Genomic DNA, 25,164 nt, shown 5'->3' on the forward strand with positions numbered 1-25,164 from the left:
GGTACTACGTTCATCTGTACAAAGAATAGTACGCAAATATTAACACAATGGGACCATGCAGTCGTCATACCGCTCAGGAAGGAGACGCGTTCTGTCTCCTAGAGATGAACGTACTTTGGTGCGAAAAGCGCAAATCAATCCCAGAACAACAGCAAAGGACCTTGTGAATATGTTGGAGAAAACAGGTACAAATGTATCTATATCCACAGTAAAACTAGTCCTTTATTGATATAACCTGAAAGGCTGCTCAGCAAGGAAGAAGCCACTGCTCCAAAACCACCATAAAAAAATCCAGACTACGGTTTGCAACTGAACATGGGGACAAACATCGTACTTTTTGGAGAAATGTCCTCTGGAAATGTCCATCGTGACCATAGGTTATGTTTGGAGGAAAAAGGGGAAGGCTTGCAAGCCGAAAAACACCATCCCAACAGTGAAGCATGGGGGTGGCAGCATCATGTTGTGGGGGTGCTTTGCTGCAGGAGGGCCTGGTGCACTTCACAAAATAGATGACATCATGAGGGAGGAAAATTATGTGGATATATTGAAGCCACAGCTCAAGACATCAGTCAGGAAGGTAAAGCTTCGTCGCAAATGGGTCTTCCAAATGGACAATGACCCCAAGCATACTTCCAAAGTTGTGTCAAAATGGCTTAAGGATAACAAAGTCAAGGTATTGGAGTGGCCATCACAGAGCCCTGACCTCAGTCACATAGAACATTTGTGGGCAGAACTGAAAAAGCGTGTGCGAGCAAGGAGGCCTACAAACTTGACTCAGTTACACCAGCTCTGTCAGGATGAATGGGCCAAAATTCACCCAACTTATTGTGGGAAGCTTGTGGAAGGCTACCCGAAACATTTGACCCAAGTTAAACAATTTAAAGGCAATGCTACCAAATACTAATTGAGTGTATGTAAACTTCTGACCCACTGGGAATGTGATGAAAGAAATAAAAGCTGAAATAAATCATTCTCTCTACTATCATTCTGACATTTCACATTCTTAAAATAAAGTGGTGATCCTAACTGACCTAAGACAGGGACTTTTTACTCTGATTAAATGTCAGGAATTGTGAAAAACTGAGTTTAAATGTATTTGGCTAAGGTCTATCTATGTAAACTGCCGACTTCAAGTGTGCATGTGATATGAGTAATGTAAGATATGTAAACATTATTAAAGGTGCATTATTTAAAGTGACATTGTTTAAGTGATCCATTTATTAAAGTGTCCAGTGATTGGGTCGCAATGTGGGCAACAGCCACTCTGAGTTAGTGATTGCTGTTTAGCAGTCTGATGGCCTTGAGATTGGATCTGTTTCTCCATATCTCGGTCCCAGCTTTGATGCCCCTGTACTGACCTCACCTTCGGTATGATAGCGGCGTGAACAGGCAGTGGTTCGGGTGGTTGTTGTCCTTGATGATCTTTTTGGCCTTCCTGTGTCATCGGGTGCTGTAGGTGTTGTGTCATGGAGGGCAGGTAGTTTGCCCCCGGTGATGCATTGTGCAGACCGCACCACCCTCTGGAGAGCCTTGCGGTTGAGGGTGGTGCAGTTGCCGTACCAGGCTGTGATACAGCCCGACAGGATGCTCTCGATTGTTCATCTGTAAAAGTTTGTCAGGGTTTTGGGTGTCAAGCCAAATTTCTTCAGCCTCCTGAGGTTGAAGAGGCAATGTTGCGCCTTCTTCACCACACTGTCTATGTGGGTGGACCATTTCAGTTTGTCTGTGAATTGTACGCCCAGGAACTTGAAACTTTCCACCTTCTCCAATGCTGACCCTTCGATGTGGATAGCGGTTGCTCCCTCTGCTGTTTCCTGAAGTCCACGATCATCTCCTTTGTTTTGTTGATGTTGAGTAAGAGGTTGTTTTCCTGACAACACACTCCGAGTGCCCTCACCTCTTCCCTGTAGGCTGTCTCGTCGTTGTTGGTGATCAAGCCCACTACTATTGTGTCATCTACAAACTTGATGATTGAGTTGGAGGCGTGCATGGCCACGCAGTCGTGGGTGAACACGGAGTACAGGAGAGGGCTGAACACACACCCTTGTGGGGCCCCAGTGTTGAGGGTCAGTGAAGTGGAGATGTTGTTTCCTACCTTCACCACCTGGGGGCGGTCCGTCAGAAAGTCCAGGACCCAGTTGCACAGGAAGGGGACGCGACCTATGGCTTCCAGCTTGATGATGAGCTTGGAGGGTACTATGGTGTTGAATGCTGAGATGTAGTCAATGAACAGCAATCTTACATAGGTATTCTTTTAGTCCGGATGGGATAGGGCAGTGTGCAGTGCGATGGCGATTGCGTCATATGTGGACCTATTGGGGCGGTGTGCAAACTGAAGAGGCTCTAGGGTGGCCGGTAAGGTGGCGGTGATATGATCGTTGACTAGCCTCTCAAAGCACTTCATGATGACAGAAGTGAGTGCTATGGGGCGGAAGTCATTTAGTTCAGTTATCTTTGCCTTCTTGGGTACAGGAACAATGGTAGCCATCTTGAAGCATATGGAGACAACAGACTGGGATAGAGAGCGATTAAATATGTCTGTAAACACACCAGCCAGCTGGTCTGCGCATGCTCTGAGGACGCGGCTAGGGATGCCATCAGGGCCAGCAGCCTTGCGAGGGTTAACATGTTTAAATGTTTTACTCACATCAGCCACTGAGAAGAGGGGGGGGGGGGGCACACTCTTTGCTAGCGAGCTGCGACGGTGGCACTGTATTATCCTCAAAGAAGGGAAAGAAAGTGTTTTGTTTGCCTGGAAGCGTGACGTCTGTGTTTTTGTTTTTGTAGTCCGTGATTTCCTGTAGACCCTGCCACATACTTCTCGTGTCTGAGCCGTTGAATTGCGACTCCACCTTGTCCCTGTTCCGGCATTTCGCTTGTTTGATTGCCTTGCGGAGGGAATAACTACTCTTTAATATTCAGCCATATCACCAGACCTCTTTCCATGGTTAAATGCGGTGGATTGCGCTTTCAGTTTTTCGCGAATGCCGGCATCCATCCACAGTTTCTGGGTAGGGTAGGTTTTAACAGTCACAGTGGGTACGACACCTCCAATGCACTTATTTATAAACGAACTCACCGAGCCAGCGTATAGATCAATGTTGTTCTCTGAGGTTGACTGGAACCTGTTTGAGTTTCTGCCTGTTCGAGAGTATTAGCCCTACGTGTCGTGCAATCAATACGCTGATAAAATTTAGGTAACATTGATCTCAAATTTGCTTTGTTAAAATCCCCAGCTACAATAAATGCAGCCTCCGGGTATATAGTTTACAGTTTACATAGAGTCGAGTGAAGTTCCTTGAGTGCCGTCTTGGTGTTCGCTTGATGGGGGGGGACGAGAATTCTCTTGGTAGATAGAATGGCCGGCATTAGATTGTAAGGAATTCTAGGTCGGGTGGGCAGTAGGACTTGAGTTCCTGTGTGTTGTTATGATCACACCATGAGTTGTTAATTATGAAGCATACACCCCCGCCCTTCCTCTTCCCAGAGAGGTATTTATCTCTGTTGGCGTGATGCATGGAGAAGCCCAGTGGCTGGACCGATTCCGACAACATATCCCGAGAGAGCCATGTTTCTGTGAAACAGAGAATGTTACAATCTCTGATGTCTCTCTGGAAGGCAACCCTTGCTCGAATTTCGTCTACATTGTTGTCAAGAGACTGGACATTGGCGAGTAGTATACTCGGGAGCGGTGAGCGATGTACCCGTTTACGAAGCCTGACCAGAAGACCGCTTGTCTGCCCCTTCTGCGTCGCTGTTGTTTTCGGTCAGCTGCTGGGATTAGATCCATTTTCCTGGGTGGTGGTCCGAAGAGAGGATCTGCTTCGGGAAAGTCGTATTCCTGGTCGTAATGTTGGTAAATTGACATTGCTCTTATATCCAATGTCTTGTATTTCACCTGTGTTCGATTTAGGGTAATTAAGGGTGTATTTTAATCTCGCCATACCCTCTGGGTTTTGTGCGGGATTGTTACGTTGGCTGTCATTTTGTTTGGGTTGCGTTTTCTTGTGTTCCGTTGAACAGGTGTTTTTTTCTGGACGGTGTCCGGTTGTTTTGAGGCTACTGTTGTAGTCCTGTTCCTGTTCTTTGGACTTGTATAATAAAACGCCTTTTTTCGAAGTTTGCTCTCTCCTGCGCCTGACTCCACACCCACTTCTCCTTGGGAGATACTTGACACGTGTGGATTTTCTGGGTGAGGAAAGTGTTGGATTAGTGGCAGAATATTGGCTATATCAGAAAAAGTAGGTATTGTATTCTCTCATCATATTTCTTAGTGCAATTAAAATGTGTTTGTTTACATGGCCTTACATTAGATGTAGTGTGTTAACTTATATTTACGTACTTCACATGTCACAAATGCTGTTGAAATGACAACTGTGATATCTTTGAGTACATTTCGTCAAAAGTTTTGTTACTGGCCACGGTAAAACCCGACTAGCAAAGCCAAGAAAATGGAGGTGCCTGATGAGGAAGCTGGAGTGTGAGGAGAATCAAGAGCTTTGCCTGGACAGTTACTGGACCCATTTGTTGTCATTTTGGCCTCCATTTAATGAATTAACAGTGCCCCTGAAACAATCCTAGTCATGTAGAAAGCTTATGAATTTGCACATTTTACTAGCTATTTAATGTTCTTCTATCTTTTTAGATGAATTTACAAAAAATGTGAAGTGGTCTAAGGTTGTGGAAGTGAAGTCAGCAGTTGAAAGTGTGGACGAAACATTGTGAAAAGACAGAGGAAATTACAGAGACAGCAGCTGTGATGAGGGTATGACACAGACTCATCTGGAAACAGATCAACAAACCCACTAAATCTGATCTGGGGCCTGTTGCACAAAAGTAGAATTAAGACATCCGGGATAAATGACTCAGCTGAGCTCAATGAAGCCAAAACATGTGCGTCCAGGCTTAATTGGTTGCACAAAGACCAAGCCAGGATGAGCAGACACGGATTCATTAAGCCAGGTGAAACCAATCCTGGATAGGTGCGCGCTCACGGCTCACTCAAATAGACCCCGCCACAGATCACAGATTAACTGATTTACCATGGCAACTAGAGCCGCGTACTTTTCCCCGTCGGAAGCACAAATCCTCATGGAGGCATACGAGGAGGTAAAAGATATAATTAAGAAGAAAGGCAACACCGCCACAGTGATAAAGCAAAGAGAAAAAGCGTGGCAAAGTATTGCAGACCGCCTGAATGCGTAAGTAGTGCACAATTACACACTCACCGCTCCGCTGAAACATCACAATTACAATTCAAATATTTAATTCACATCTCCAAAAATGCAGTTGTACTGTAATTATGAAACGGTTAAATTTTTTATTGAAATGCACTGCAGATATGAGTGAAATTGTGTAAAGTAACTCCATCACACTGTATAAAGCTATGATACATTTTTTGATATTTTTACTGAAAACAAGACAAAAATACCAAGTAATTTTTTGCAGTGTGACTCCATTAAATGTGTGTGTGTGTGTGTGTGTGTGTGTGTGTAGATTAAACATGAACGGGCCAAAACGGACATGGCAGCAGGTCAAAATCAAATACAAGAACATTCTGCAGAATGGTATGGTCCCTGACTAATATTTAACAAAGCACAAGCATATATTGTACCCAGAAGGTGCCTGCTCACACATTGTCTGTACTGTTTTAGCAGTGAAAAAGAATACCCACAGACAAGGCACGGGTGGTGGGTCACCAAAGGCTGACCTTACCCCAGCAGAGGACATGGCCTTGGAGCTAAATAAAGGCAGGCCCGTCTTAGAGGGGATCCCTGGGGGGAAAGAGACGAGCATAGGTTCCTCCCAAGATGCCACCCGCTTCATTCAAGGTATGTCCTTCCATCTCTACATGGGATACAACCACATTCATATTGAATCAATTTGGACTGTCTGACTTTGGTTTACCTATTGCCTTGCAGTGTCTGGCAGCACTGTGTTCCTGTTAGAGCCACCAGCACAAGCACCAGACGATGCTGATCCAGTGAGTACTCCATCAAAGGCATACTGTAGGCCTGGCATGTCTTGTCTACTAGCTTCAATATGAATCCGATTAAATGTGATAGGGTGAAGGCCCCAGTGCAGCAGCAACAGCACATGATGGAGACGATGATGAGGAGGAGACCATCTCTCTGGATTCCAGAAGGCATGAGGTATCATGTTAAGACTGTGAAAGTACTATTTACTCTACAATGGTGAGGAGTCCTCATCAAAATCAAAAAATCTAATTTCTTTTACAGGACCCAGATGCTATACAGTGGGAAAACCAGCCTGGCAACATAGTGCGTATTAATAAAAGGACACCACATCCTGCCAAATTCCAGCTGCGCTAATTGTATTGTGTTCACAGAGCTCACAAGCTATCAGAAAGTTGTATGGCAACCACCTCCGGCGCCAAATAGAACTGGCAGACATAGACATTCAGTACAAGAAGAAAAAGATGGAAAATCTTGCACTGGAGTCCGAAATAAAAAAGAGGACAATTAGGAAACTGGACCTTGAAATAAAAAAACTTGAGAGGGAGGTGAGATATGCCTTCAATGTACACTGTATGCTAACTGTAACACAAATGTATTAATCATTATTTTTCTTTCCTCCCCCAGCTCCAAGAAGATGACACAGCTCAAAATAAAAATTAGGTATATTCTCGTAAAGTCAAGTGAGCCATGACATATGAGCTCTTATTGTGAGCACACAGGACGGTGGCATCTTTCTAAGTTTTCTTTTATTTTCCCAGCAATCAGTACAACCAAGTCATCGTTATAAGGCATCGCCCTCTTTTGCCCACCCCCCCAGCACCAGGTGTGGCCACTAGCCTATATGAAGGCCCAAAATTGTGTGTTCCTTTCTGCTCTGACAATGGCATGCCCATTCGTGCGAGATGTGGTGGATGAAGAAGCACTTGTGCTGAGGAGAGCCTTCAGGCGAGAAAGGGTCTTCAGGGACCGGTTGGACCCACTGGCCTTCCCTGATGACCATCTATATGAAAGATACAGGTTTTCTGCAGATGGCATCAGGTATCTATGCAGACTACTGGGTCCCAGGATTAAGCACCGCACTGCACGGAGCCATGCACTGAGTGTGGAGCAAATGGTTTGTGTGGCCTTGCGCTTTTTTGCTAGTGGAGCCTTCCTGTACTCAGTGGGGGATGCAGAACAGCTGAACAAGGCCACAATTTGCCGCACAATAAGGAGTGTGTGTCTGGCTATCAAAGCATTAGCAGATGTCTTCATCTCCTTCCCTGGCCACAGAAGACTCTGTGACATCAAAGAGGAGTTCTATAGGATTGCAGGTAAGAGGATCTACAAATTACAGGACAACTGTTAACACATAGTAGGATACTCATTACTTTGTGTGACAGGTTTCCCCAATGTCATTGGTGCAGTGGACTGCACACACATAAGGATAAAAGCCCCCTCAGGTGCCCATGAGGCCGATTTTGTGAATAGGAAATCCTTTCACAGCATTAATGTTCAGGTGAACATAACTTTTTGATATTGTCCATTGACGAACACTCTGCATTGCCAGTGATGTGCATTGATTGGTGTAATATTCCTCATCTTATGATTTCAGATGGTCTGCAATGCTGACTGTGTGATCAGCAATGTTATGGCAAAATGGCCTGGCTCAGTCCATGACTCCAGAATCTTTCGGGCCTCTGAAATCTATCAGTGCCTATCACAAGGTAAGCCACACAACCCCTATTTATAACCATCATGGCTGTGTCAAGAATATCACTGTGTTTATGAGGTAGTAATGATGAGATTTTGTGTTGACAGGTGAATTCTCTGGTGTGTTGCTGGGAGACAGGGGGTATGGCTGCCAGCCTTTTCTCCTGACACCTTTCACAGACCCCCAGGAAGCACAGCAGGCCTACAACCATGCCCATGCCAGGACCAGGGCCAGAGTTGAAATGACCTTTGGCCTCCTGAAGGCACGCTTTCACTGCCTTCACAAATTAAGGGTCAGCCCTGTTAGGGCATGTGATATTACTGTGGCTTGTGCTGTCCTCCACAATGTGGCCTGCCTGAGGAAGGAGAGGGCCCCCAGAGTGCCACCAGCCATGGACTGGGACAATCCGGCAATCTTCCCTGATGACGACAGTGGTCGGCTGCTGAGGGACCAATATGTGTTGAATTATTTTAGTTAGTATGTGTGCTTTCAATTTTGGTTAAATATGTCCTGCGGTGGCAGAGGAATTTGGTTTTTTTGGGGTTCGTTTTTTGACGAATTTGGCCTCTTATGATGTTTGTGCGGTATACTGTGTGTAATACAAGGCTGCAGGGAGGCTACTGCATCCATTCATTTGTCTGTTCAGTTGATGTGTATGGATTTGTCCTGCATTTATTTTAGTGTGCAGACATGCAGGGTGTGTTATATACAGACCTTTGAATGTGTATGTATCATTTTGTATAATATGCTTGGATTCTGTGCTTTCCATCTTGTAGAGTCACTGTGACTTCAGTTTCGAAAGGAGCTGATGGTTTACCTGCTTTGTTTTGTCCTTATTCAATAAAGGAACATAATGTTACACATTGTGTTTTTATATTCATATGGAATGTGTATTTGTTTATATGACAGAGTACTAGGGCCACACTGAAGAAAAAGGATAAAGTCATAAATTTATGAGGCTGGTTCTTTCTGCAGAAAAGCTACATATTGTTTTTACAGTTTTGATACTTATGACAATGTGATACTTAATATTCTGGCACATCAGCATGTCTTTGTTTATGAAACCATACTGAAGTACAATTTCACGAAATGCCCCACATCTGTCATTTTAACAACTGTCCTCCTTTAAAACAACTGGTTACAATATTATGACTTGTGTTTTTTTCCCCTCTGTGGCCCTAATATTCTATAATTTTATATATAGCCTTATAGTCTATGGGAAACTGTAAATTATCTAATGATAGCAACATCATCTAAAAATCATTTTTTATCCAAAATCATTGAAATTAATGATCACAAACGTTTAAATAATAACAGTGGGTCTAGTTATATGTGATAACAATGTATAGTGAGCAGTGAAATAACTATTGGTTTCCATTTGTGGTGACTGCTGACTGACATTAGGGATGAGATTAAATAGATCCTGGAATTTAGCCTGGTCTGGAGCAGGCTAGCTCCACAGAATAAATCTCCATGGTAATTTATACCATAACATATCCTCCTGCCCCCTATCCATCTTTAGTGCAACCGGATTACGGATCAATTGAGCCAGGATCACCAAGATATCCTGGCTTAATCCCTTATCCTAGTTTTGTGCAACAGGCCCCTGGTCTCTGTAACCCTTAACCCTGACTGCCTTTTTGACCACAGTATATTGTATGCTATTTAGATGAGGGCTCTGAACTGAGCACAAAAGCAAAGGCCACAATGGAACCCTACTGCAAAAAGACAAAAAAAAACTAGAGGTATGATTGTAAACATTTATCTTCAACATTTCTAAACGCATCGTTGGTGTTAATCACAGCTAATTTTTTTAATTTTATTTTTTTAAATTTTATTTCACCTTTATTTAACCAGGTAGGCTCATGCTTCAGTGGAGACTGTCACAGTTTAAGAAAATAACGTACACAAACATGAAATATTGCATTTTAAATATCAGATTAAATGAAAGAGGACCCATTGCCTTTAATTCGATGTACACATACTTATGACCTAACAGCAAAATGGGTAGATCTGGGCTTAAAAATAATCCACGCTTCCCTAGTGGAATCAGAACATGATTTTGTGCATATGTGTGTCACGGTTTGGGGTTTAGCTTGCTCAAAGCCTGATGAATTTCTAATGAGCTTATATGAACATATTCTTCATAAACATTGAGACACCTCACCAGTGATCACATATAACCTAAGGATCTTCACTATGAACTCACCAAAAGGGATTCACCTTGACATTAGATACAATTCTGAAAGTAATCAAATGATCATGAAATAATGGAAATGCACACTCATTTATTTTGATTGTCCATGATCAGGCGCAGTGGGTCCTGGAGGCGGAGGAAGGCGGGCACCATCAGCCAGAGACTGACAACACACTCGTCTTGTTCCAGGACAGAGAAGAGAGTGACTAAATGCCACCAATCGAGGAGTTTTTGTATGGAGGTCAATGAGAGAGTATTGAATTTGGTCAGCAAAAAAATGTAATTGCTTATTTACTACATGAGGTGAGGCTTATTTGATGTTTAAGTTTTACGAATGTACTGATACAAGTAGACAAGGTTGGAATTCTGCCATTATCTACTGTAAGTGTCATGTGTGTAGCTGGTGTAGAGAGTCAGGAGCAGGACAGCAGATATGAGTAATCAACGTACTTTACTCAAAAAGACAAATTTACAAAGTAACATCACAAGCCCACAAAGACGGACCGAATTACAATAAACAATCACTCACAAACACAACGTGGGGAACAGAGGGTTAAGTAATAAACAAGTAATTGGTTGAGTGAAGCCAGGTGTGTAAGACAAAGACAGAACAAATGGAAAATGAAAAGTGGATCGGCGGTGGCTAGAAAGCCTGTGAAGTCGACCGCCAAACGCTGCCCGAACAAGGAGAGGGACCGACTTCGGCGGAAGTCGTGACATCTACCTGTCACAGTGGATAATGACTTGATCTCAAACTTTAAAGTGTGGAACTTCACAGCTTGCATTTTGTCTACTTGTATACTGTATGTGCTCACAGATAATGACAAACCCTCAACACCATTCTCAGATGGAGTGTACACAGCCGCCCAGCAAACAGCTCCCTCCCTGGCACCAGAGATTAAATTAATTCATGGTATTTTAACCTTTTATTTTAGGTTTATTTTAACCTGAAACATTTATTTTTTACTTCTCAATTACTGTATTTTTATTAATGTGACTTGCAACATTGAAAATGTGACTCTACATCCACCTCCTTTCACGTGCCTTCCATATTTTTCAAAGTTTGAGGACATGTATATCCGTTGTTAAGGCTAAGTTCGTTGTTAGAACCTTTGTAGGATGGCATCTTTAAATCTCCAAGCTGTTTCCAAGCTATTTCCAAAAACCATCGTTACTAATGTTGCACTTGAAAATGCTCTTTATTTACCGACTGCCTCTGTGTGTAGTGACCTTGTTGAACTGTTGAATGTGTTTTAACATTTGAAACAGTTGGGAACTTATGTAGTGAATGGGGGAGGCCTGAGTTTGAACATTTGAAACAGTTGGGAATTTTTGTAGTGAACTTAAGGAGCTGCTGTTTAGGGAGCTTGTGAAATGAAAAAGTATATTCCGGGTAGGTCTGCCTGAGTATAAGTAGGTGTTAGGCATTCTAGGCAGAGTTGCAAAGAAAAAGCCATATCTCAGACTGGCCAATAAAAAGAAAAGATTAAGATGGGCAAAAGAACACAGATACTGGACAGATGAACTCTGCCTAGAAGGCCAGCATCCCGGAGTCGCCTCTTCACTGTTGACTTTGAGACTGGTGTTTTGTGGGTACTATTTAATGAAGCTGCCAGTTGAAGACTTGTGAGGCATCTGTTTCTCAAACTAGACACTCTAATGTACTTGTCCTCTTGCGCAGTTGTGCACAGGAGCCTCCCACTCCTCTTTCTATTCTGGTTAGAGACAGTTTGCATTGTTCTGTGAAGGGAGTAGTAGACAGCGTTGTATGAGATCTTCTGTTTCTTGGCAATTTCTCGCATGTAATACCCTTCATTTCTCAGAATAAGAATAGACAAGGTAAAGTGGTAGGTAAAGTGACTATGCATAGATAATAAAAAGAGAGTATAAGCAGCGTAAAAATGGGGGGAGGGGGCAATGCAAATAGTCCGAGAGTCCATTTGATTAGCTGTTCAGGAGTCTTATGGCTTGGGGGTAGATGCTGTAAAGAAGCCTTTTGGACCTAGTCTTGGCGCTCCGGTCCCACTTGCCATGCGGTAGCAGAGAGAACACTCTATGACTAGGGTGGCTGGAGTCTTTGGCAATTTTTAGGACCTTCCTCTGACACCGCCTGGTATAGAGGTCCTGGATGGCAGGAAGCTTGGCCCCAGGGATGTACTGAGCCGTACACGCTACACTCTGTAGTGTCTTGCGGTCGGAAGCCGAGCATTTCCCATACCAGGCGGTGATGCAACCAGTCAGGATGCCCTCAATGGTGCAGCTGTAGAACCTTTTGAGGATCTCAGCACCCATGCCAAATCTTTTTAGTCTCCTGAGGGGGAATAGGCGTTGTCGTGCCCTCTTCACGACTGTCTTGGTGTGTTTGGACCAATATAGTTTGTTGGGTATGTGGACACCAAGGAACTTGAAGCTCTCAACCTGCTCCACTACAGCCCTGTCGATGAGAATGGGGACGTGCTCGGTCCTCCTTTTCCTGTAGTCCACAATCATCTCCTTAGTCTTGATCATGTTGAGGGAGAGGTTGTTATTCTGGCTCCACACTGCCAGACCTCCTCCCTATAGGCTGACTCATTGTTGTCAGTGACACTGTTGTGTCGTCGGCAAACTTAAGGATGGTGTTGGATGCATGGTGCTTGGCCATGCAGTCATGGGTGAACAGGGAGTACAGGAGTGGACTGAGCAACAGGGAGTACAGGAGGGGACTGAGCATGCACCCCTGAGGGGCCCCCGTATTGAGGATCCGCATGGCAGATGTGTTGTTACCTACCCTTACTACCTGGGGGTGGCCCGTCATGAAGTCCAGGATCCAGTTGCAGAGGGAGGTGTTTGGTTCCAGGGTCCTTAGCTTAGTGATGAGCTTTGAGGGCACTATGGTGTAGAATGCTGAGCTGTAGTCAATGAATAGCGTTCTCACATAGGTGTTCCTTTTGTCCAGGTGGGAAAGGGCAGTGTGGAGTGCAATAGAGACTGCATCATCTGTGGATCTGTTGGGGCGGTATGCAAATTGGAGTGGGTCTAGGGTTTCTGGGATCACGGTGTTGATGTGAGCGATGACCAGGCTTTCAAAGCATTTCTGAGAATGGTGTGAACATGCATATTCCACACATTGGGCCCTATAACACCCAACTTCTCCTGGCCTTCCTAAATACACTTTTCCTTGCTCGAGACCTAATACCAGAACGTGAAAGAGGTTTAGTTAGACCAGATTTGCCAAATTATGTAATTGTGTGGGATAATGTCAGCTTCCAATGATCCAACATTGTTAGAGAATGGTTTGCTGCGCATGAAAGGATAACAATGGAGTTCCTTCCACTATACTCCCCATTCCTGAATCCAATAGAAGAGTTTTGTTCAGCATGGAGGTGGAAAGTATATGACTATCAGGCACAAGATCAGATGTCTCTGTTAGATGTCATGAATGCTGCTTGTGAGGACATCACAGAAGATCATTGCAGAGGATGGTTGCGCCACGCAAGGAGATTTTTCCCCCGGTGCATCGCAAGGGAAAACATCCGATGTGATTCTGACGAAAATCTCTGGCCAGACCAACAAGAGCGACAGGATGTCCACCAAGAAGATGGGAACTTGTAGTGTTACGTAGTGTGAGGAGGTACAATTGATTGTTTTTTACAGAACTACCGCATGTTTTTTCAATGTTGCGGGTTTCTTTTTTGTTGTTGCATAGATGTGAATTTGTAGCAAATTTTCTGTTCAATATATATGACTTTACATGTAAGAAATATGTAAAAATGGACATGCAAATGTGAATTTTCTGTTTACATGTAACACATTGCTATAAAAATAAATGTACTGTATACATACAAATGTGCATATCCTTTTTGTACTACAGTATTGTACAGTATTGACTTTTCCCAGTAAACTTTGACCTACTGTTGAGATCGGTATCTAAACAGCTCAGTGTGATACACCATAGCATTCAGCGAGACACAACTGACATTCTGGTAAGCAGTCAGTGTCAACAAAAAAGTAGAACAAAACTGAAATGTGTATATAACAAATATTTCCAGGGTTGACTGCCATGGTGAAAAAACATCTAAACATTTTGACCAGTACGGCTCACACGATGACAAAAAAAGTTTTATTTTGGTGGTGTTGGTCAATTTACTGACACAATAACTAGGTTTTGAAGCACAAATTAAATATTTTGGGTGAGTTACTACATTTTGCAGACATGCAATAGAGTTGTGATGTCCCATAAAACAGTTGTGACAATTGCACTTATAGTTTAGAGAATGTTAATAAGACTGTTTCAAAAAATGAGCCAAAGCAATTGAGGAACAACTGTAATTATTTATATATATATTAACTTGTTTATACACTAGGGGGCACTATATGTTAGGGTCATTGGTCACTAGGCAACTACAGTTGCCTGGCCCATTGTACAGTATGCTGTTACAATCAAAATGTTTAAGGCTATACAAGTTATAGCAGAGCTAACATGTATAAAGTAGTTCTTCATCTATGTTATTTTTGTGTTTCATATTTATCATCATTGCTTGGTATGCTATTTCTCTGTCTCTCTGCAGAAAACCATACATGCAAGACAAGGATCACAGACAAATTCCAACAGAACTGTCAACTCAATCATGTTATCTAACGCTAATGTACTGTGATTCATTTAGAACAACACAAATGTCCCAACACAAAAAAACACATTTCCCTGACAGATGGACAAAATAATGGATGACTAGTTGATAGCATTGAGCCCTGGGCTGAAGTTTTGTAAGGGCTACTGTTTTAGAGAGTAGCACTCTATTAGACGACCATAAGAGTGTTTTAACCTTTCCAACTAGTGCTCCCAGTCTCTGGCAAGGTCTTTCAGAACATGCAAGGTTCTCCCCATTCATTTCTGACAAGGTGGTGCTGATGTAAAGCATGGGGAGGGGGGAAGCTGGAGTAAATGCCATTTCTTGAAATGTAGAGCATCAAATTATGGGTGCGTTTGTAAATCCACTCTGGCTATCTATTCCGATTTCAGAGCACTCTCGTCTGTGAGCGCAGAATAATTTGAGAATTTATGAACATGCAAAACCATATATGATCTGTCAGCTAAAAAATGTATTAAATTGTTGCCAGCTGCACAGTTACAGTCACCAACGCTCTAGATAACATGAAAACAGCCTAACCAGCTCTGCTAGGGTCAGTAAAATGTGTGTGATGTGATGTGTTCTCTCATTTGTGTCTGGAAGTAACTAGTAAGCTAGCCAACTTTAGCCGTTAGCTTGGGTGCTTCACTGCCGTTGTGAGGTCAGAACGCTCAAATCTATCCTACTCCTCTGCCAGAGGGTCCAGTGCGCGTTCTGAACGCCCCGAGAGCAAAACGCTCAGAATTTACAAAGGGACAATCTGACAACGCTCTAAATTTACGAACGCCCAGAGCACACTGAGCGCACAAGAATTTATGGACACACCCAATATAAAACAATGTAGCTAATATAAACTCAGCAAAAAAAGAAACTTCCCTTTTTCAGGACCCTGTCTTTCAAAGATAATTCTTAGAAATCCAAATAACTTCACAGATCTTCATTGTAAAGTGTTTAAACACTGTTTCCCATGCTTGTTCAATGAACCATAAACAATTAATGAACATGCACCTGTGGAACGGTCGTTAAGACACTAACAGCTTACAGACGGTAGGCAATTAAGGTCACAGTTATGAAAACTTAGGACACTAAAGAGGCCTTTTTACAGACTCTGAAAAACACCAAAAGAAAGATGCCCAGGGTCCCTGCTCATCTGCATAAATGTGCCTTAGGCATGCTGCAAGGAGGCATGAGGACTGCAGATGTGGCCAGGGAAATAAATTGCAATGTCCATACTGTGAGATGCCTAAGACAGCGTTACAGGGACACAGGACGTACAGCTGATCGTCCTCGCAGTGGCAGACCACGTGTAACAACACCTGCACAGGATCGGAACATCCGAACATCACACCTGCGGGACAGGTACAGGATGGCAACAACAACTGCCCGAGTTACACCAGGAACGCACAATCCCTCCATCAGTGCTCAGACTGTCCGCAATAGGCTGAGAGAGGCTGGTCTGAGGGCTTGTAGGCCTGTTGTCAGGCAGGTCCTCACCAGACATCACCGGCAACAATGTTGCCTATGGGCACAAACCCAGCGTCGCTGGACCAGACAAGACTGGCAAAAAGTGCTCTTCACTGACGAGTCGCGGTTTTGTTTCACATGGGGTGATGGTTGGATTCGCGTTTATCGTCGAAGGAATGAGCGTTACACCGAGGTCTGTACTCTCGATTTGGAGGTGGATGGTCTGTCGTGGTCTGGGGCGAGGTGTCACAGCATCATCGGACTGAGCTTGTTGTCATTGCAGGCAATCTCAACGCTGTGCGTTACAGGGAAGACATCCTCCTCTCTCTCTACCCTTCCTGCAGGCTAATCCTGACATGACCCTCCAGCATGACAATGCCACCAGCCATACTACTCGTTCTGTGCGTGATTTCCTGCAAGACAGGAATCCCATTGAGCACGTCTGGGACCTGTTGGATCAGAGGGTGAGGGCTAGGGCCATTCCCCCCAGAAATATCCGGGAACTTGCAGGTGCCTTGGTGGAAGAGTGGGGTAACATCTCACAGCAAGGACTGGCAAATCTGGTGCAGTCCATGAGGAGGAGATGCACTGCAGTACTTAATGCAGCTGGTGGCCACACCAGATACTGACTGTTTCTTTTGATTTTGACCCCCTTTTGTTCAGGGACACATTATTCAATTTCTGTTAGTCACATGTCTGTGGAACTTGTTCAGTTTATGTCTCAGTTGTTGAATCTTGTTATGTTCATACAAATATTTACACATATTAAGTTTGCTGAAAACAAACGCAGTTGACAGTGAGAGGACGTTTCTTTTTTTGCTGAGTCACTAGTTGCCTAATTGACAGTGTTTTATCCTGAAATAACTAGGCCAATTATTGACTCCAAACTGGATGTTGAGATAAAGGAGCGATAGTTTTAAAATTTCACATGGTGGCGAAGCAAAGAGAACATGGTGGTGCAGTGCTGCTATTGGATTCTTTGGGGAGAACACCAGTGGAGGCCAATCCTCCTCAGTGAATTTCATTTAAAAAAATAATAGTGAAACATTCAAAAAGTTATCCTTTTTAGATAAAACTATACTAAATATATTCACTGATTATTGATTAAAACATAGCACTCTGTAGGGAGGCACCATGTCGTAGCCGGAGGACAACTACCTTCCTCTGGATACATTGACTTCAATATAAAACCTAGGAGGATCATGGTTCTCAAACCCTTCTATAGACTTACACACTAATTACGACAACTTCTGGAGGACATCCTCCAACCTATCAGAGCTCTTGCAGCATGAACTGACATGCCTAGTTAAATAAATAAAAACTGACATGTTGTCCACCCATCAAGTTGTCCACCCATCAAGGATCAGAGAATAAATATAGTACTGGAAGCATAAGCTACAGCTAGTTAGCACTGCAGTCCATAAGATGTGGTAAGTAGTTGACTCAAAGAGAGAGAAAGACAATAGTTGAACAGTTTTGAATAAATAAATGTATTCAAAAATGAAGGATTAGCAAAAGAGAGTGAAAGAAAGAGCAAGCTAAGAAGAGCCCTCACTGCTGCTCGATCAGCCTACTTTTCCAACCTGATTGAGGAGAATAAAAACAATCCCACATTTATTTTGGATACTGTCAGAAAGCTAACTAAAATGCAGGATTCTGTAATGAGTCCTGTGTGTAGCTGGTGTAGAGAGTCAGGCGCAGGACAGCAGATACGAGTAAATAAACGTGCTTTACTCAAAAAAGATAAATATACAAAGTAACATCTAGAGCATACACAGACGTACCGAAATTACAATAAACAATCACTTACAAAACCCATGGGGGGAACAGAGGGTTAAATAATAAACAAGTGACTGTGAGATTGAAAACATGTGTGAAATACACAGACAAAACAAATGGAAAAATGAAAAGTGGAACGTCGCCCGAACAAGGAGAAGGACCGACTTTGGCGGAAGTCGTGACACATTCCCCAATAGAGGATGGCCTTCACTTCAGCAGTGATGAATTCATTAATTTATTTGATGAAAATATCATGATCATTAGAAAGCAAATTATAGACTCCTCCTTGAATCTGTATATTTCTCCAAAACTCAGTTGTCCTGAATCTGCACAGAACTGCCAGGACCTAAGATCAATGGAGACACACATTTTTTAATCCTGTATCTCTCAAAACATACACGAAAATAGTCAGGGCTTATCTGTCGAAAAGATATCAGTTCGTCTCTGTGGATGGTTTGTCCTCTGACAAATCAATTGTATACTTCGGTGATCGCCAAGGTTCCATTTTAGGACCACTATTGTTTTCACTATATACAATGCATTTGAAAAGTATTCAGAACACTTGATTTTTCCCAATTTATTACGTTACAGCTACACACAATGCCACATAATGGCAAAGCAAAAACATTTTTTTACAGATTCTTGCTGATTTATTGAAAATAAAAAACAGAAACACCTTATTTACATAAGTATTCAGACCCTTTGCAATGAGACTCGAAATTGATCTCAGGTGCATCCTGTTTCCATTAATCATCCTTGAGATGTTTCTACAACTTAATTGGAGTCCACCTGTGGTAAAATCAATTGATTGGACATGATTTGGAAAGGCACACACCTGTCTATATAAGGTCCCAGAGTTGACAGTGCATGTCAGAGCAAAAACCAAGCCATGAGGTCGAAGGATTTCTCCGTAGAGCTCCGAGACAGGATTTTATTTTTGTATTTGTATTTATTATTGATCCCTATTACCTGCTGCCAAAGCAGCAGCTACTCTTCCTGGGGTCCAGCAAAATTAACCTGTTTGGGATAGGGGGAAGCATTTTTACGTTCGGATGAAAAGCGTGCCCAGAGTAAACTTCCTGCTACTCAGGCCCAGAAGCTAATATATGCATATTATTAGTAGCATTGGATAGAAAACACTCTGAAGTTTCTAAAACTGTTTGAATGATGTCCGTGAGTATAACAGAACTCATATGGCAGGCAAAAACCTGAGAAAAATCCAACCAGGAAGTGGGAAATCTGAGGTTTGTAGTTTTTCAACTCATTGCCTATCGAATATACAGTGTCTACGGGGTCATATTGCACTTCCTAAGGCTTCCACTAGATGTCAACAGTCTTTAGAACGTTGTTTGAGGCTTCTACTGTGAAGTGGGGGTGAATGAGAGCTGATTGAGTCAGGGGTCTGCCAGAGTGCCATGAGCTGATCATGCGCGAACACGTGAGAGCGACCTGCGTTCCATTGCAATTCTAAAGACAAAGGAATTCTCCGGTTGGAACATTATTGAAGATTTATGTTAAAAACATCCTAAAACTTCCTCTATACATCGTTTGACATGTTTCTACGAACTGTAATATAACCTTTTGAACTTTTCGTCTGAACTTTCGCCTGGACTTGCCCGCGCCTCGTGAGTTTGGATTTGTTTACAAAACGCGCTAACTAAAGGAGGTATTTGGACATAATTGATGGACTTTATCGAACAAAACAAACATTTATTGTGGAACTGGGATTCCTGGGAGTGCATTCTGATGAAGATCATCAAAGGTAAGTGAATATTTATAACGTTATTTCTGACTTTTACTGACTCCACAACATGGCGGGTATCTGCATGGCTTGTTTTTGTGTCTGAGCGCCGTACTCAGATTATTGCATGGTTTGCTTTTTCCGTAAAGCTTTTTGAAATCTGACACAGCGGTTGCATTAAGGAGAAGTATATCTATAATTCTGTGCATAATACTTGTATCTTTTATCAACGTTTATTATGAGTATTTCTGTAAATTGATGTGGCTCTCTGAAAATTCGCCGGATGTTTTCGAGGCACAACATTACTGAACGTATAGCGCCAATGTAAACTGAGATTTTTGGATATAAATATTTACTTTATCGAACAAAACATACACGTATTCTGTAACATGAAGTCCTATGAGTGCCATCTGATGAAGATCATCAAAGGTTAGTGATTAATTTTATCTCTATTTCTGCTTTTTGTGACTCCTCTCGTTGGCTGGAAAATGGATGTGTGTGTTTTTGTGACCAGGCTCTGACCTAACATAATCCTATGGTGTGCTTTCGCTGTAAAGCCTTTTTGAAATCGGACACGATGGGTAGATTAACAAGAAGTTAAGCTTTAATTTGGTGTATTGCACTTGTGAATGTATGAAAGTTACATATTTCAAAACAATATTTTTTAATTTCGCCCTCTGCCTTTTCAGCAGAATGTTGTCGAGGGGTTCCGCAATAAGAAGTTTTAAGTCAGTTTATACAATTTTAAAACATTGCAATATATTCACAGATTTCACAACACACCGTGTGCCCTCAGGCCCCTACTCCACCATTAGCACATATCCTACAGTACTAAATCCATGTGTATGTATATTGCGTATGTTATTGTGTGTGTGTGTGTGTGTGTGTGTGTGTGTGTGTGTGTGTGTGTGTGTGTGTGTGTGTGTGTGTGTGTGTGTGTGTGTGTGTGTGTGTGTGTGTGTGTGTGTGTGTGTGTGTGTGTGTGTCTGTGTGTCTGTGCCAATGTTTGTGTTGCTTCACAGTCCCCGCTGTTCCATAAGGTGCTTTCTTATCTGTTTTTTAAATCAAATTTTACTGCTTGCGTCAGTTACTTGATGTGGAATTTGAGTTCCATGTTGTCATGGCTCTATGTAGTACTGTGTGCCTCCCATAGTCTGTTCTGGACATGGGGACTGTGAAGAGACCTCTTGTGGCATGTCTTGTGAGGTAGACATGGGTGTCCGAGCTGTGTGCCAGTAGTTTAGACAGACAGCTCGGTGCATTCAGCAACTCTCATAAATAAAAGTAGTGATGAAGTCAGTCTCTCCTTCACTTTCTGCCAGGAGAGATTGACATGCATATTATTAATATTAGCTATCTGTGTATATCCAAGGGCCAGCTGTGCTGCCCTGTTCTAAGCCAATTGCAACTTTTGCAACTTTCCTTCTAAGCCAATTGCAACTTTCCTTTCCTTCTAAGTCCTTTTAACACTTTTTCTTTGGTTACTATACGATTCCATATGTGTTATTTCATAATTTTGATTTCTTCACTATTATTCTACAATGTAGAAACATTTTAAAATAAATAAAAACCCTTTAATAAGTAGGTATTCTAAAACCTTTGACCGGCAGTGTATATACAGTTGAAGTCCTGAAGTTAATCCCATACAAAATCCCTGTCTTAGGTCAGTTAGGATCACCACTTTATTTTAAGAATGTGAAATGTCAGAATGATAGTAGAGAGAATGATTTACAGCTTTTATTTCTTTCATCACATTCCCAGTGGGTCAGAAGTTTACATACACTCAATTAGTGTTTGGTAGCATTGCCTTTAAATTGCTTAACTTGGGTCAAACGTTTCAAACGGCTCATGGTTCTCACCCCCTTCCATAGACTTACAAAGTAATTATGACAACTTCCGGAGGACGTTCTCCAACCTAGCAGGGCTCTTGCAGCATGAACTGACATGTTGTCCACCCAATCAAAGGATCAGCGAATTCATCTAGTACTGAAAGCATTATCTACAGCTAGCTAGCGCCGCAGTGCATAAAATGTAGTGAGTAGTTGGCTCAAAGAGAGAGAAATAAAATAGTTCAACAGTTTTGAACAAATTAATTTCTTCCTAAATGAAGGAGAAGCAAGAGAGAAATAGTTTTTTTCACTTTCACTTAAAAAAAATGTCACTTTCAGTATAATTTACTTAGCTAGCAAATGCAGCTAGCTAGTTTAGCCTACTGAAACACCCTGCTCAAACAGAGGGATGCTATGTTAGCTAGCCAGCTATTACTATCCAATACAACACTGGATTTCTTCCAAGTCAAGGTAAGCTTTTGGTTTGACTAATTTATTGCCAATGTGGCCCACCTATGAAACTGCTTACTGACTACACTGTAATATTACTGCATGATGTTAGCTGGTTTACTAAGTTCTATTAGCTATGCTGACTCTGACATTAATTTAGCTAATATGGTGACAATGGTTTGGCTTGGAAATGTTTTTTTAGCCTTGTCACATACAGCTGATGTGTTGTGCATTGAAGTCCAGAATCGAAGGGAAGAGGTGAAGGGAGGAGACTGCATAACGTAGATGCGTGAACTATGAACTGTGTTTATGCGTGATCAGAGGTGTATTCATTCCCCCAATTCTGTTGAAAAACATTTCTAAAACAGAAGCAAATGGAACATAACGGGGATAAACATACCTGAATTTGTTTCATAGAAACTCTCTTTTGCAACTGTTGGACTAATGATTACATCTAGATGCAGGCAACAGTGTGCAAAGCGGTATTGAATGCCACTGTCTGTCCATGTGTCACTGTGTGTAACATCAAATTTGTCTCTCGACCTGTGTGCACCTACGTTGAAAACTTTCATTCATAGGCTAGGTTGTAGCAACCTCACGATGGGTATAGGGAACATTTGAGTATCATATAGTAGCCTAAAGCTATCGCTGTTACATTTATCTGGGTGAATGGAATATAAATGACAGTCATCCAATATGCTGTAATAGAAATAAGGCTATGCTCATGAAAAAAAAATTTGTCCTCTCTCATTTGAAACGGCACTGACCGCCACTGATATATAAACAGTGCCTTCGGAAAGTATTCAGACCCCTTGATTTTTTCTACATTTTGTTACGTTACAGCCTTATTCTAATATTAATTAAATTGTTTGTTTTCCCCCCTCATCAATCTACCCCACAATGACAAAGAAAAAACAGTTTTTTAGAAATATTTGTTAATTTATTTTTAAAAAATTATATCACATTTACATAAGTATTCAGACCCTTTACTCAGTACTTTGTTGAAGCACCTTTGGCAGCAATTACACCATCGAGTCTTCTTGGGTATGACGCTACAAGCTTGGCACACCTGTATTTTGGGAGTTTCTCCCATTCTTCTCTGCAGATCCTCTCAAGCTCTCTCAGGTTGGATGGGGAGTATTGCTGCACGGCTATTTTCAGGTCTCTCCAGAGATGTTCGATCGGGTTGAAGTCAGGGCTCTGGCTGGGCCACTCAAGGAATTTCAGAGACTTGTCCCGAAGCCACTCCTGCATTGTCTTGGCTGTGTGCTTAGGACTGTTGTCCTGTTGGAAGGTGAACAATCGCCCCAGTCTGAGGTCCTGAGCGCTCTGGAGCAGGTTTTCATCAAGGATCTCTCTTTACTTTGCTGCGTTCATCTTTCCCTTGATCCTGACTAGTCTCCCAGTCCCTGCTGCTGAAAAACATCCCCACACCATGATGCTGCCACCACCATGCTTCTCCCATCTCCACAGACGACATCTAGAGCTCTGTCAGAGTGACCATTGGGTTCTTGGTCACTTCCCTGACCAAGACCCTTCACCCCTGATTGCTCAGTTAGGCCAGGCGGCCAGCTCTTGGAAGAGTCTTCGTGGATACAAACTTCTTCCATTTAAGAATGATGTGTGCCTTTCCAAATCATGTCCAATCAATTGAATTTACCACAGTTAGAAACATCTCAAGGATGATCAATGGAAACAGGATGCACCTGAGCTAAATTTTGAGTCTCATAGCAAATAGACTGAATACTTATGTAAATAAGGTATTTCTGTTTTTATTTTTAATACATATGCAAAAAAAACTAAAAAAATGTTTTCGCTTTATCATTATGGGGATTGTGTGTAGATAAACAACTATGTTTTAGAATCTGTCTGTCTGTCTGTCTGTCTGTCTGTCTGTCTGTCTGTCTGTCTGTCTGTCTGTCTGTCTGTCTGTCTGTCTGTCTGTCTGTCTGTCTGTCTGTCTGTCTGTCTGTCTGTCTGTCTGTCTGTCTGTCTGTCTGTCTGTCTGTCTGTCTGTCTGTCTGTCTGTCTGTCTGTCTGTAGTTAGTCGATTAGTTGATTTCGATCAGTTGATCCGCTAATAGTATACAGGTCTCAGGGGAAAAAATATAATATTTGAAAGTATTTTAAATACTTCTCAGAAAAAGCAATGGAAATAACAGATCACATACTATTTCACTGTCCATTCACTTTTAATAGGAAAAACATCTACGTTTTATAATTATAGTTGCAAAGGGAGGGTATGATGAACATGTCATCTTCAGATTGCAAAGATATACATATGCTTATACATAGTACAGACCTGAGATGGCACATAGAGAAAAAAAACGTTCTCTGTCTGAAGAATTGCATTGTGCGCATGCAGTAGAAAAACTCAGAACATCCCCCCTCTACTGGTAGCATATTTGTCTTTTCAATATAGTGTTTAATATAGCTAGTGTCGTTGTATATTGTGTAGTTTTTAAGCTGTGGTTAACATTTACTTTTAACAAATTGTGCAGTTAACAAATTTCTATAGTTTTACAAATAGGTCGTTTTAACAAATTGTGTATTTGTTAGAGTAATTTAATTGTGCAAGTTAAAGTTAGATACCAAATTGTGTTGGCTAGGGTTGTGAAGTTGAAGTGAAGTTTACATTAGCTAGCTAACAAATAGTGCAACTAAATGTCACTGTTGGTCTAGAGTAGTTAGCTAGCTAACGTTAGCTGGTTAGCACCACCAGCTAGGCCGAGTCACCGGCATAATTTCTGTATAAAGAAACACAGGTGTGCTAACCTCAACCGTACGCAAACGTTAGCTCAGCTAGTTAGCTACTAGACAGCTCCTAGCTAGCTAACGTATGCTGCTAGTTTACACTCACTGAATGTTAAGTTCTCAACAGAAAATATAAGGTCTCAGAGCTAGCTAACTTTAGCTACACATTTTGTATTTAGCGCGGGAAAGAGTCAATGAACTTCTGACCTAACTACCCCTTTTCAGACTGCTGGTAAAGTGTTTGTAGCTGGTGCTGTTGGCAGAATTCCATAAGCATGTTGTCATTGCTCGTTGTCCATTCATGTCACGTTCAAAACACCTCGGAAATCTCTATCTTCCGTGCGTTCAAGACAACTAGGAAATTGTGGGAAAAAAACTAGCTTAGACTGGGAAAAATTGTGTTGAATTTAGTATTTTGTTTTATGTAACCTTTATTCAACCAGGAAAAGCCCATTGAGACACAGAGTCTCTTTTTCAAGGGAGACCTGGCCAAGAAGGCAGCAACAAAAATACAACACTTTCACGATTTAATTTCAAATGTCAAATGTGTAGCCTACAGTTTAAAAAAAAAAGTTTTATTTATTTATTTCAGATTTTGCAGGATGAAATCTCTTGAGATGCACCATCTAGTTATCAAGAGGTTCCAAATGAAAAAACGAAAAATAAACAAAC

General features: G+C 42.0%; 1 protein-coding gene across 4 annotated transcripts; it reads left to right on the forward strand.

Annotated features, from left to right (window-relative positions):
• Positions 1-4,822: 4,822 nt before the first annotated feature.
• LOC139556917 (myb/SANT-like DNA-binding domain-containing protein 4) lies at positions 4,823-8,549 on the forward strand. Of its 4 annotated transcripts, XM_071371050.1 has the most exons (11): positions 4,823-5,201; positions 5,497-5,567; positions 5,655-5,831; positions 5,922-5,983; positions 6,066-6,152; positions 6,240-6,281; positions 6,350-6,523; positions 6,603-6,638; positions 6,737-7,291; positions 7,573-7,684; positions 7,779-8,549. In XM_071371050.1, the coding sequence occupies exons 1-8, from the start codon at positions 5,044-5,046 to the stop codon at positions 6,636-6,638; spliced, it is 807 nt and encodes a 268-aa protein (XP_071227151.1). In that variant the 5' UTR covers positions 4,823-5,043; the 3' UTR covers positions 6,737-7,291; positions 7,573-7,684; positions 7,779-8,549. The 4 variants fall into 4 exon arrangements, with proteins under 4 accessions (XP_071227151.1, XP_071227148.1, XP_071227149.1 ...); XM_071371047.1 differs by having other exon boundaries at positions 6,350-6,638; XM_071371048.1 differs by lacking the exons at positions 7,573-7,684; positions 7,779-8,549 and adding an exon at positions 7,361-7,510 and having other exon boundaries at positions 6,350-6,638.
• The last annotated feature ends 16,615 nt before the right edge of the window (positions 8,550-25,164 follow it).

Source organism: Salvelinus alpinus, chromosome 28, assembly GCF_045679555.1.
Source record: "Salvelinus alpinus chromosome 28, SLU_Salpinus.1, whole genome shotgun sequence".
Lineage (NCBI taxonomy): Eukaryota > Metazoa > Chordata > Actinopteri > Salmoniformes > Salmonidae > Salvelinus > Salvelinus alpinus.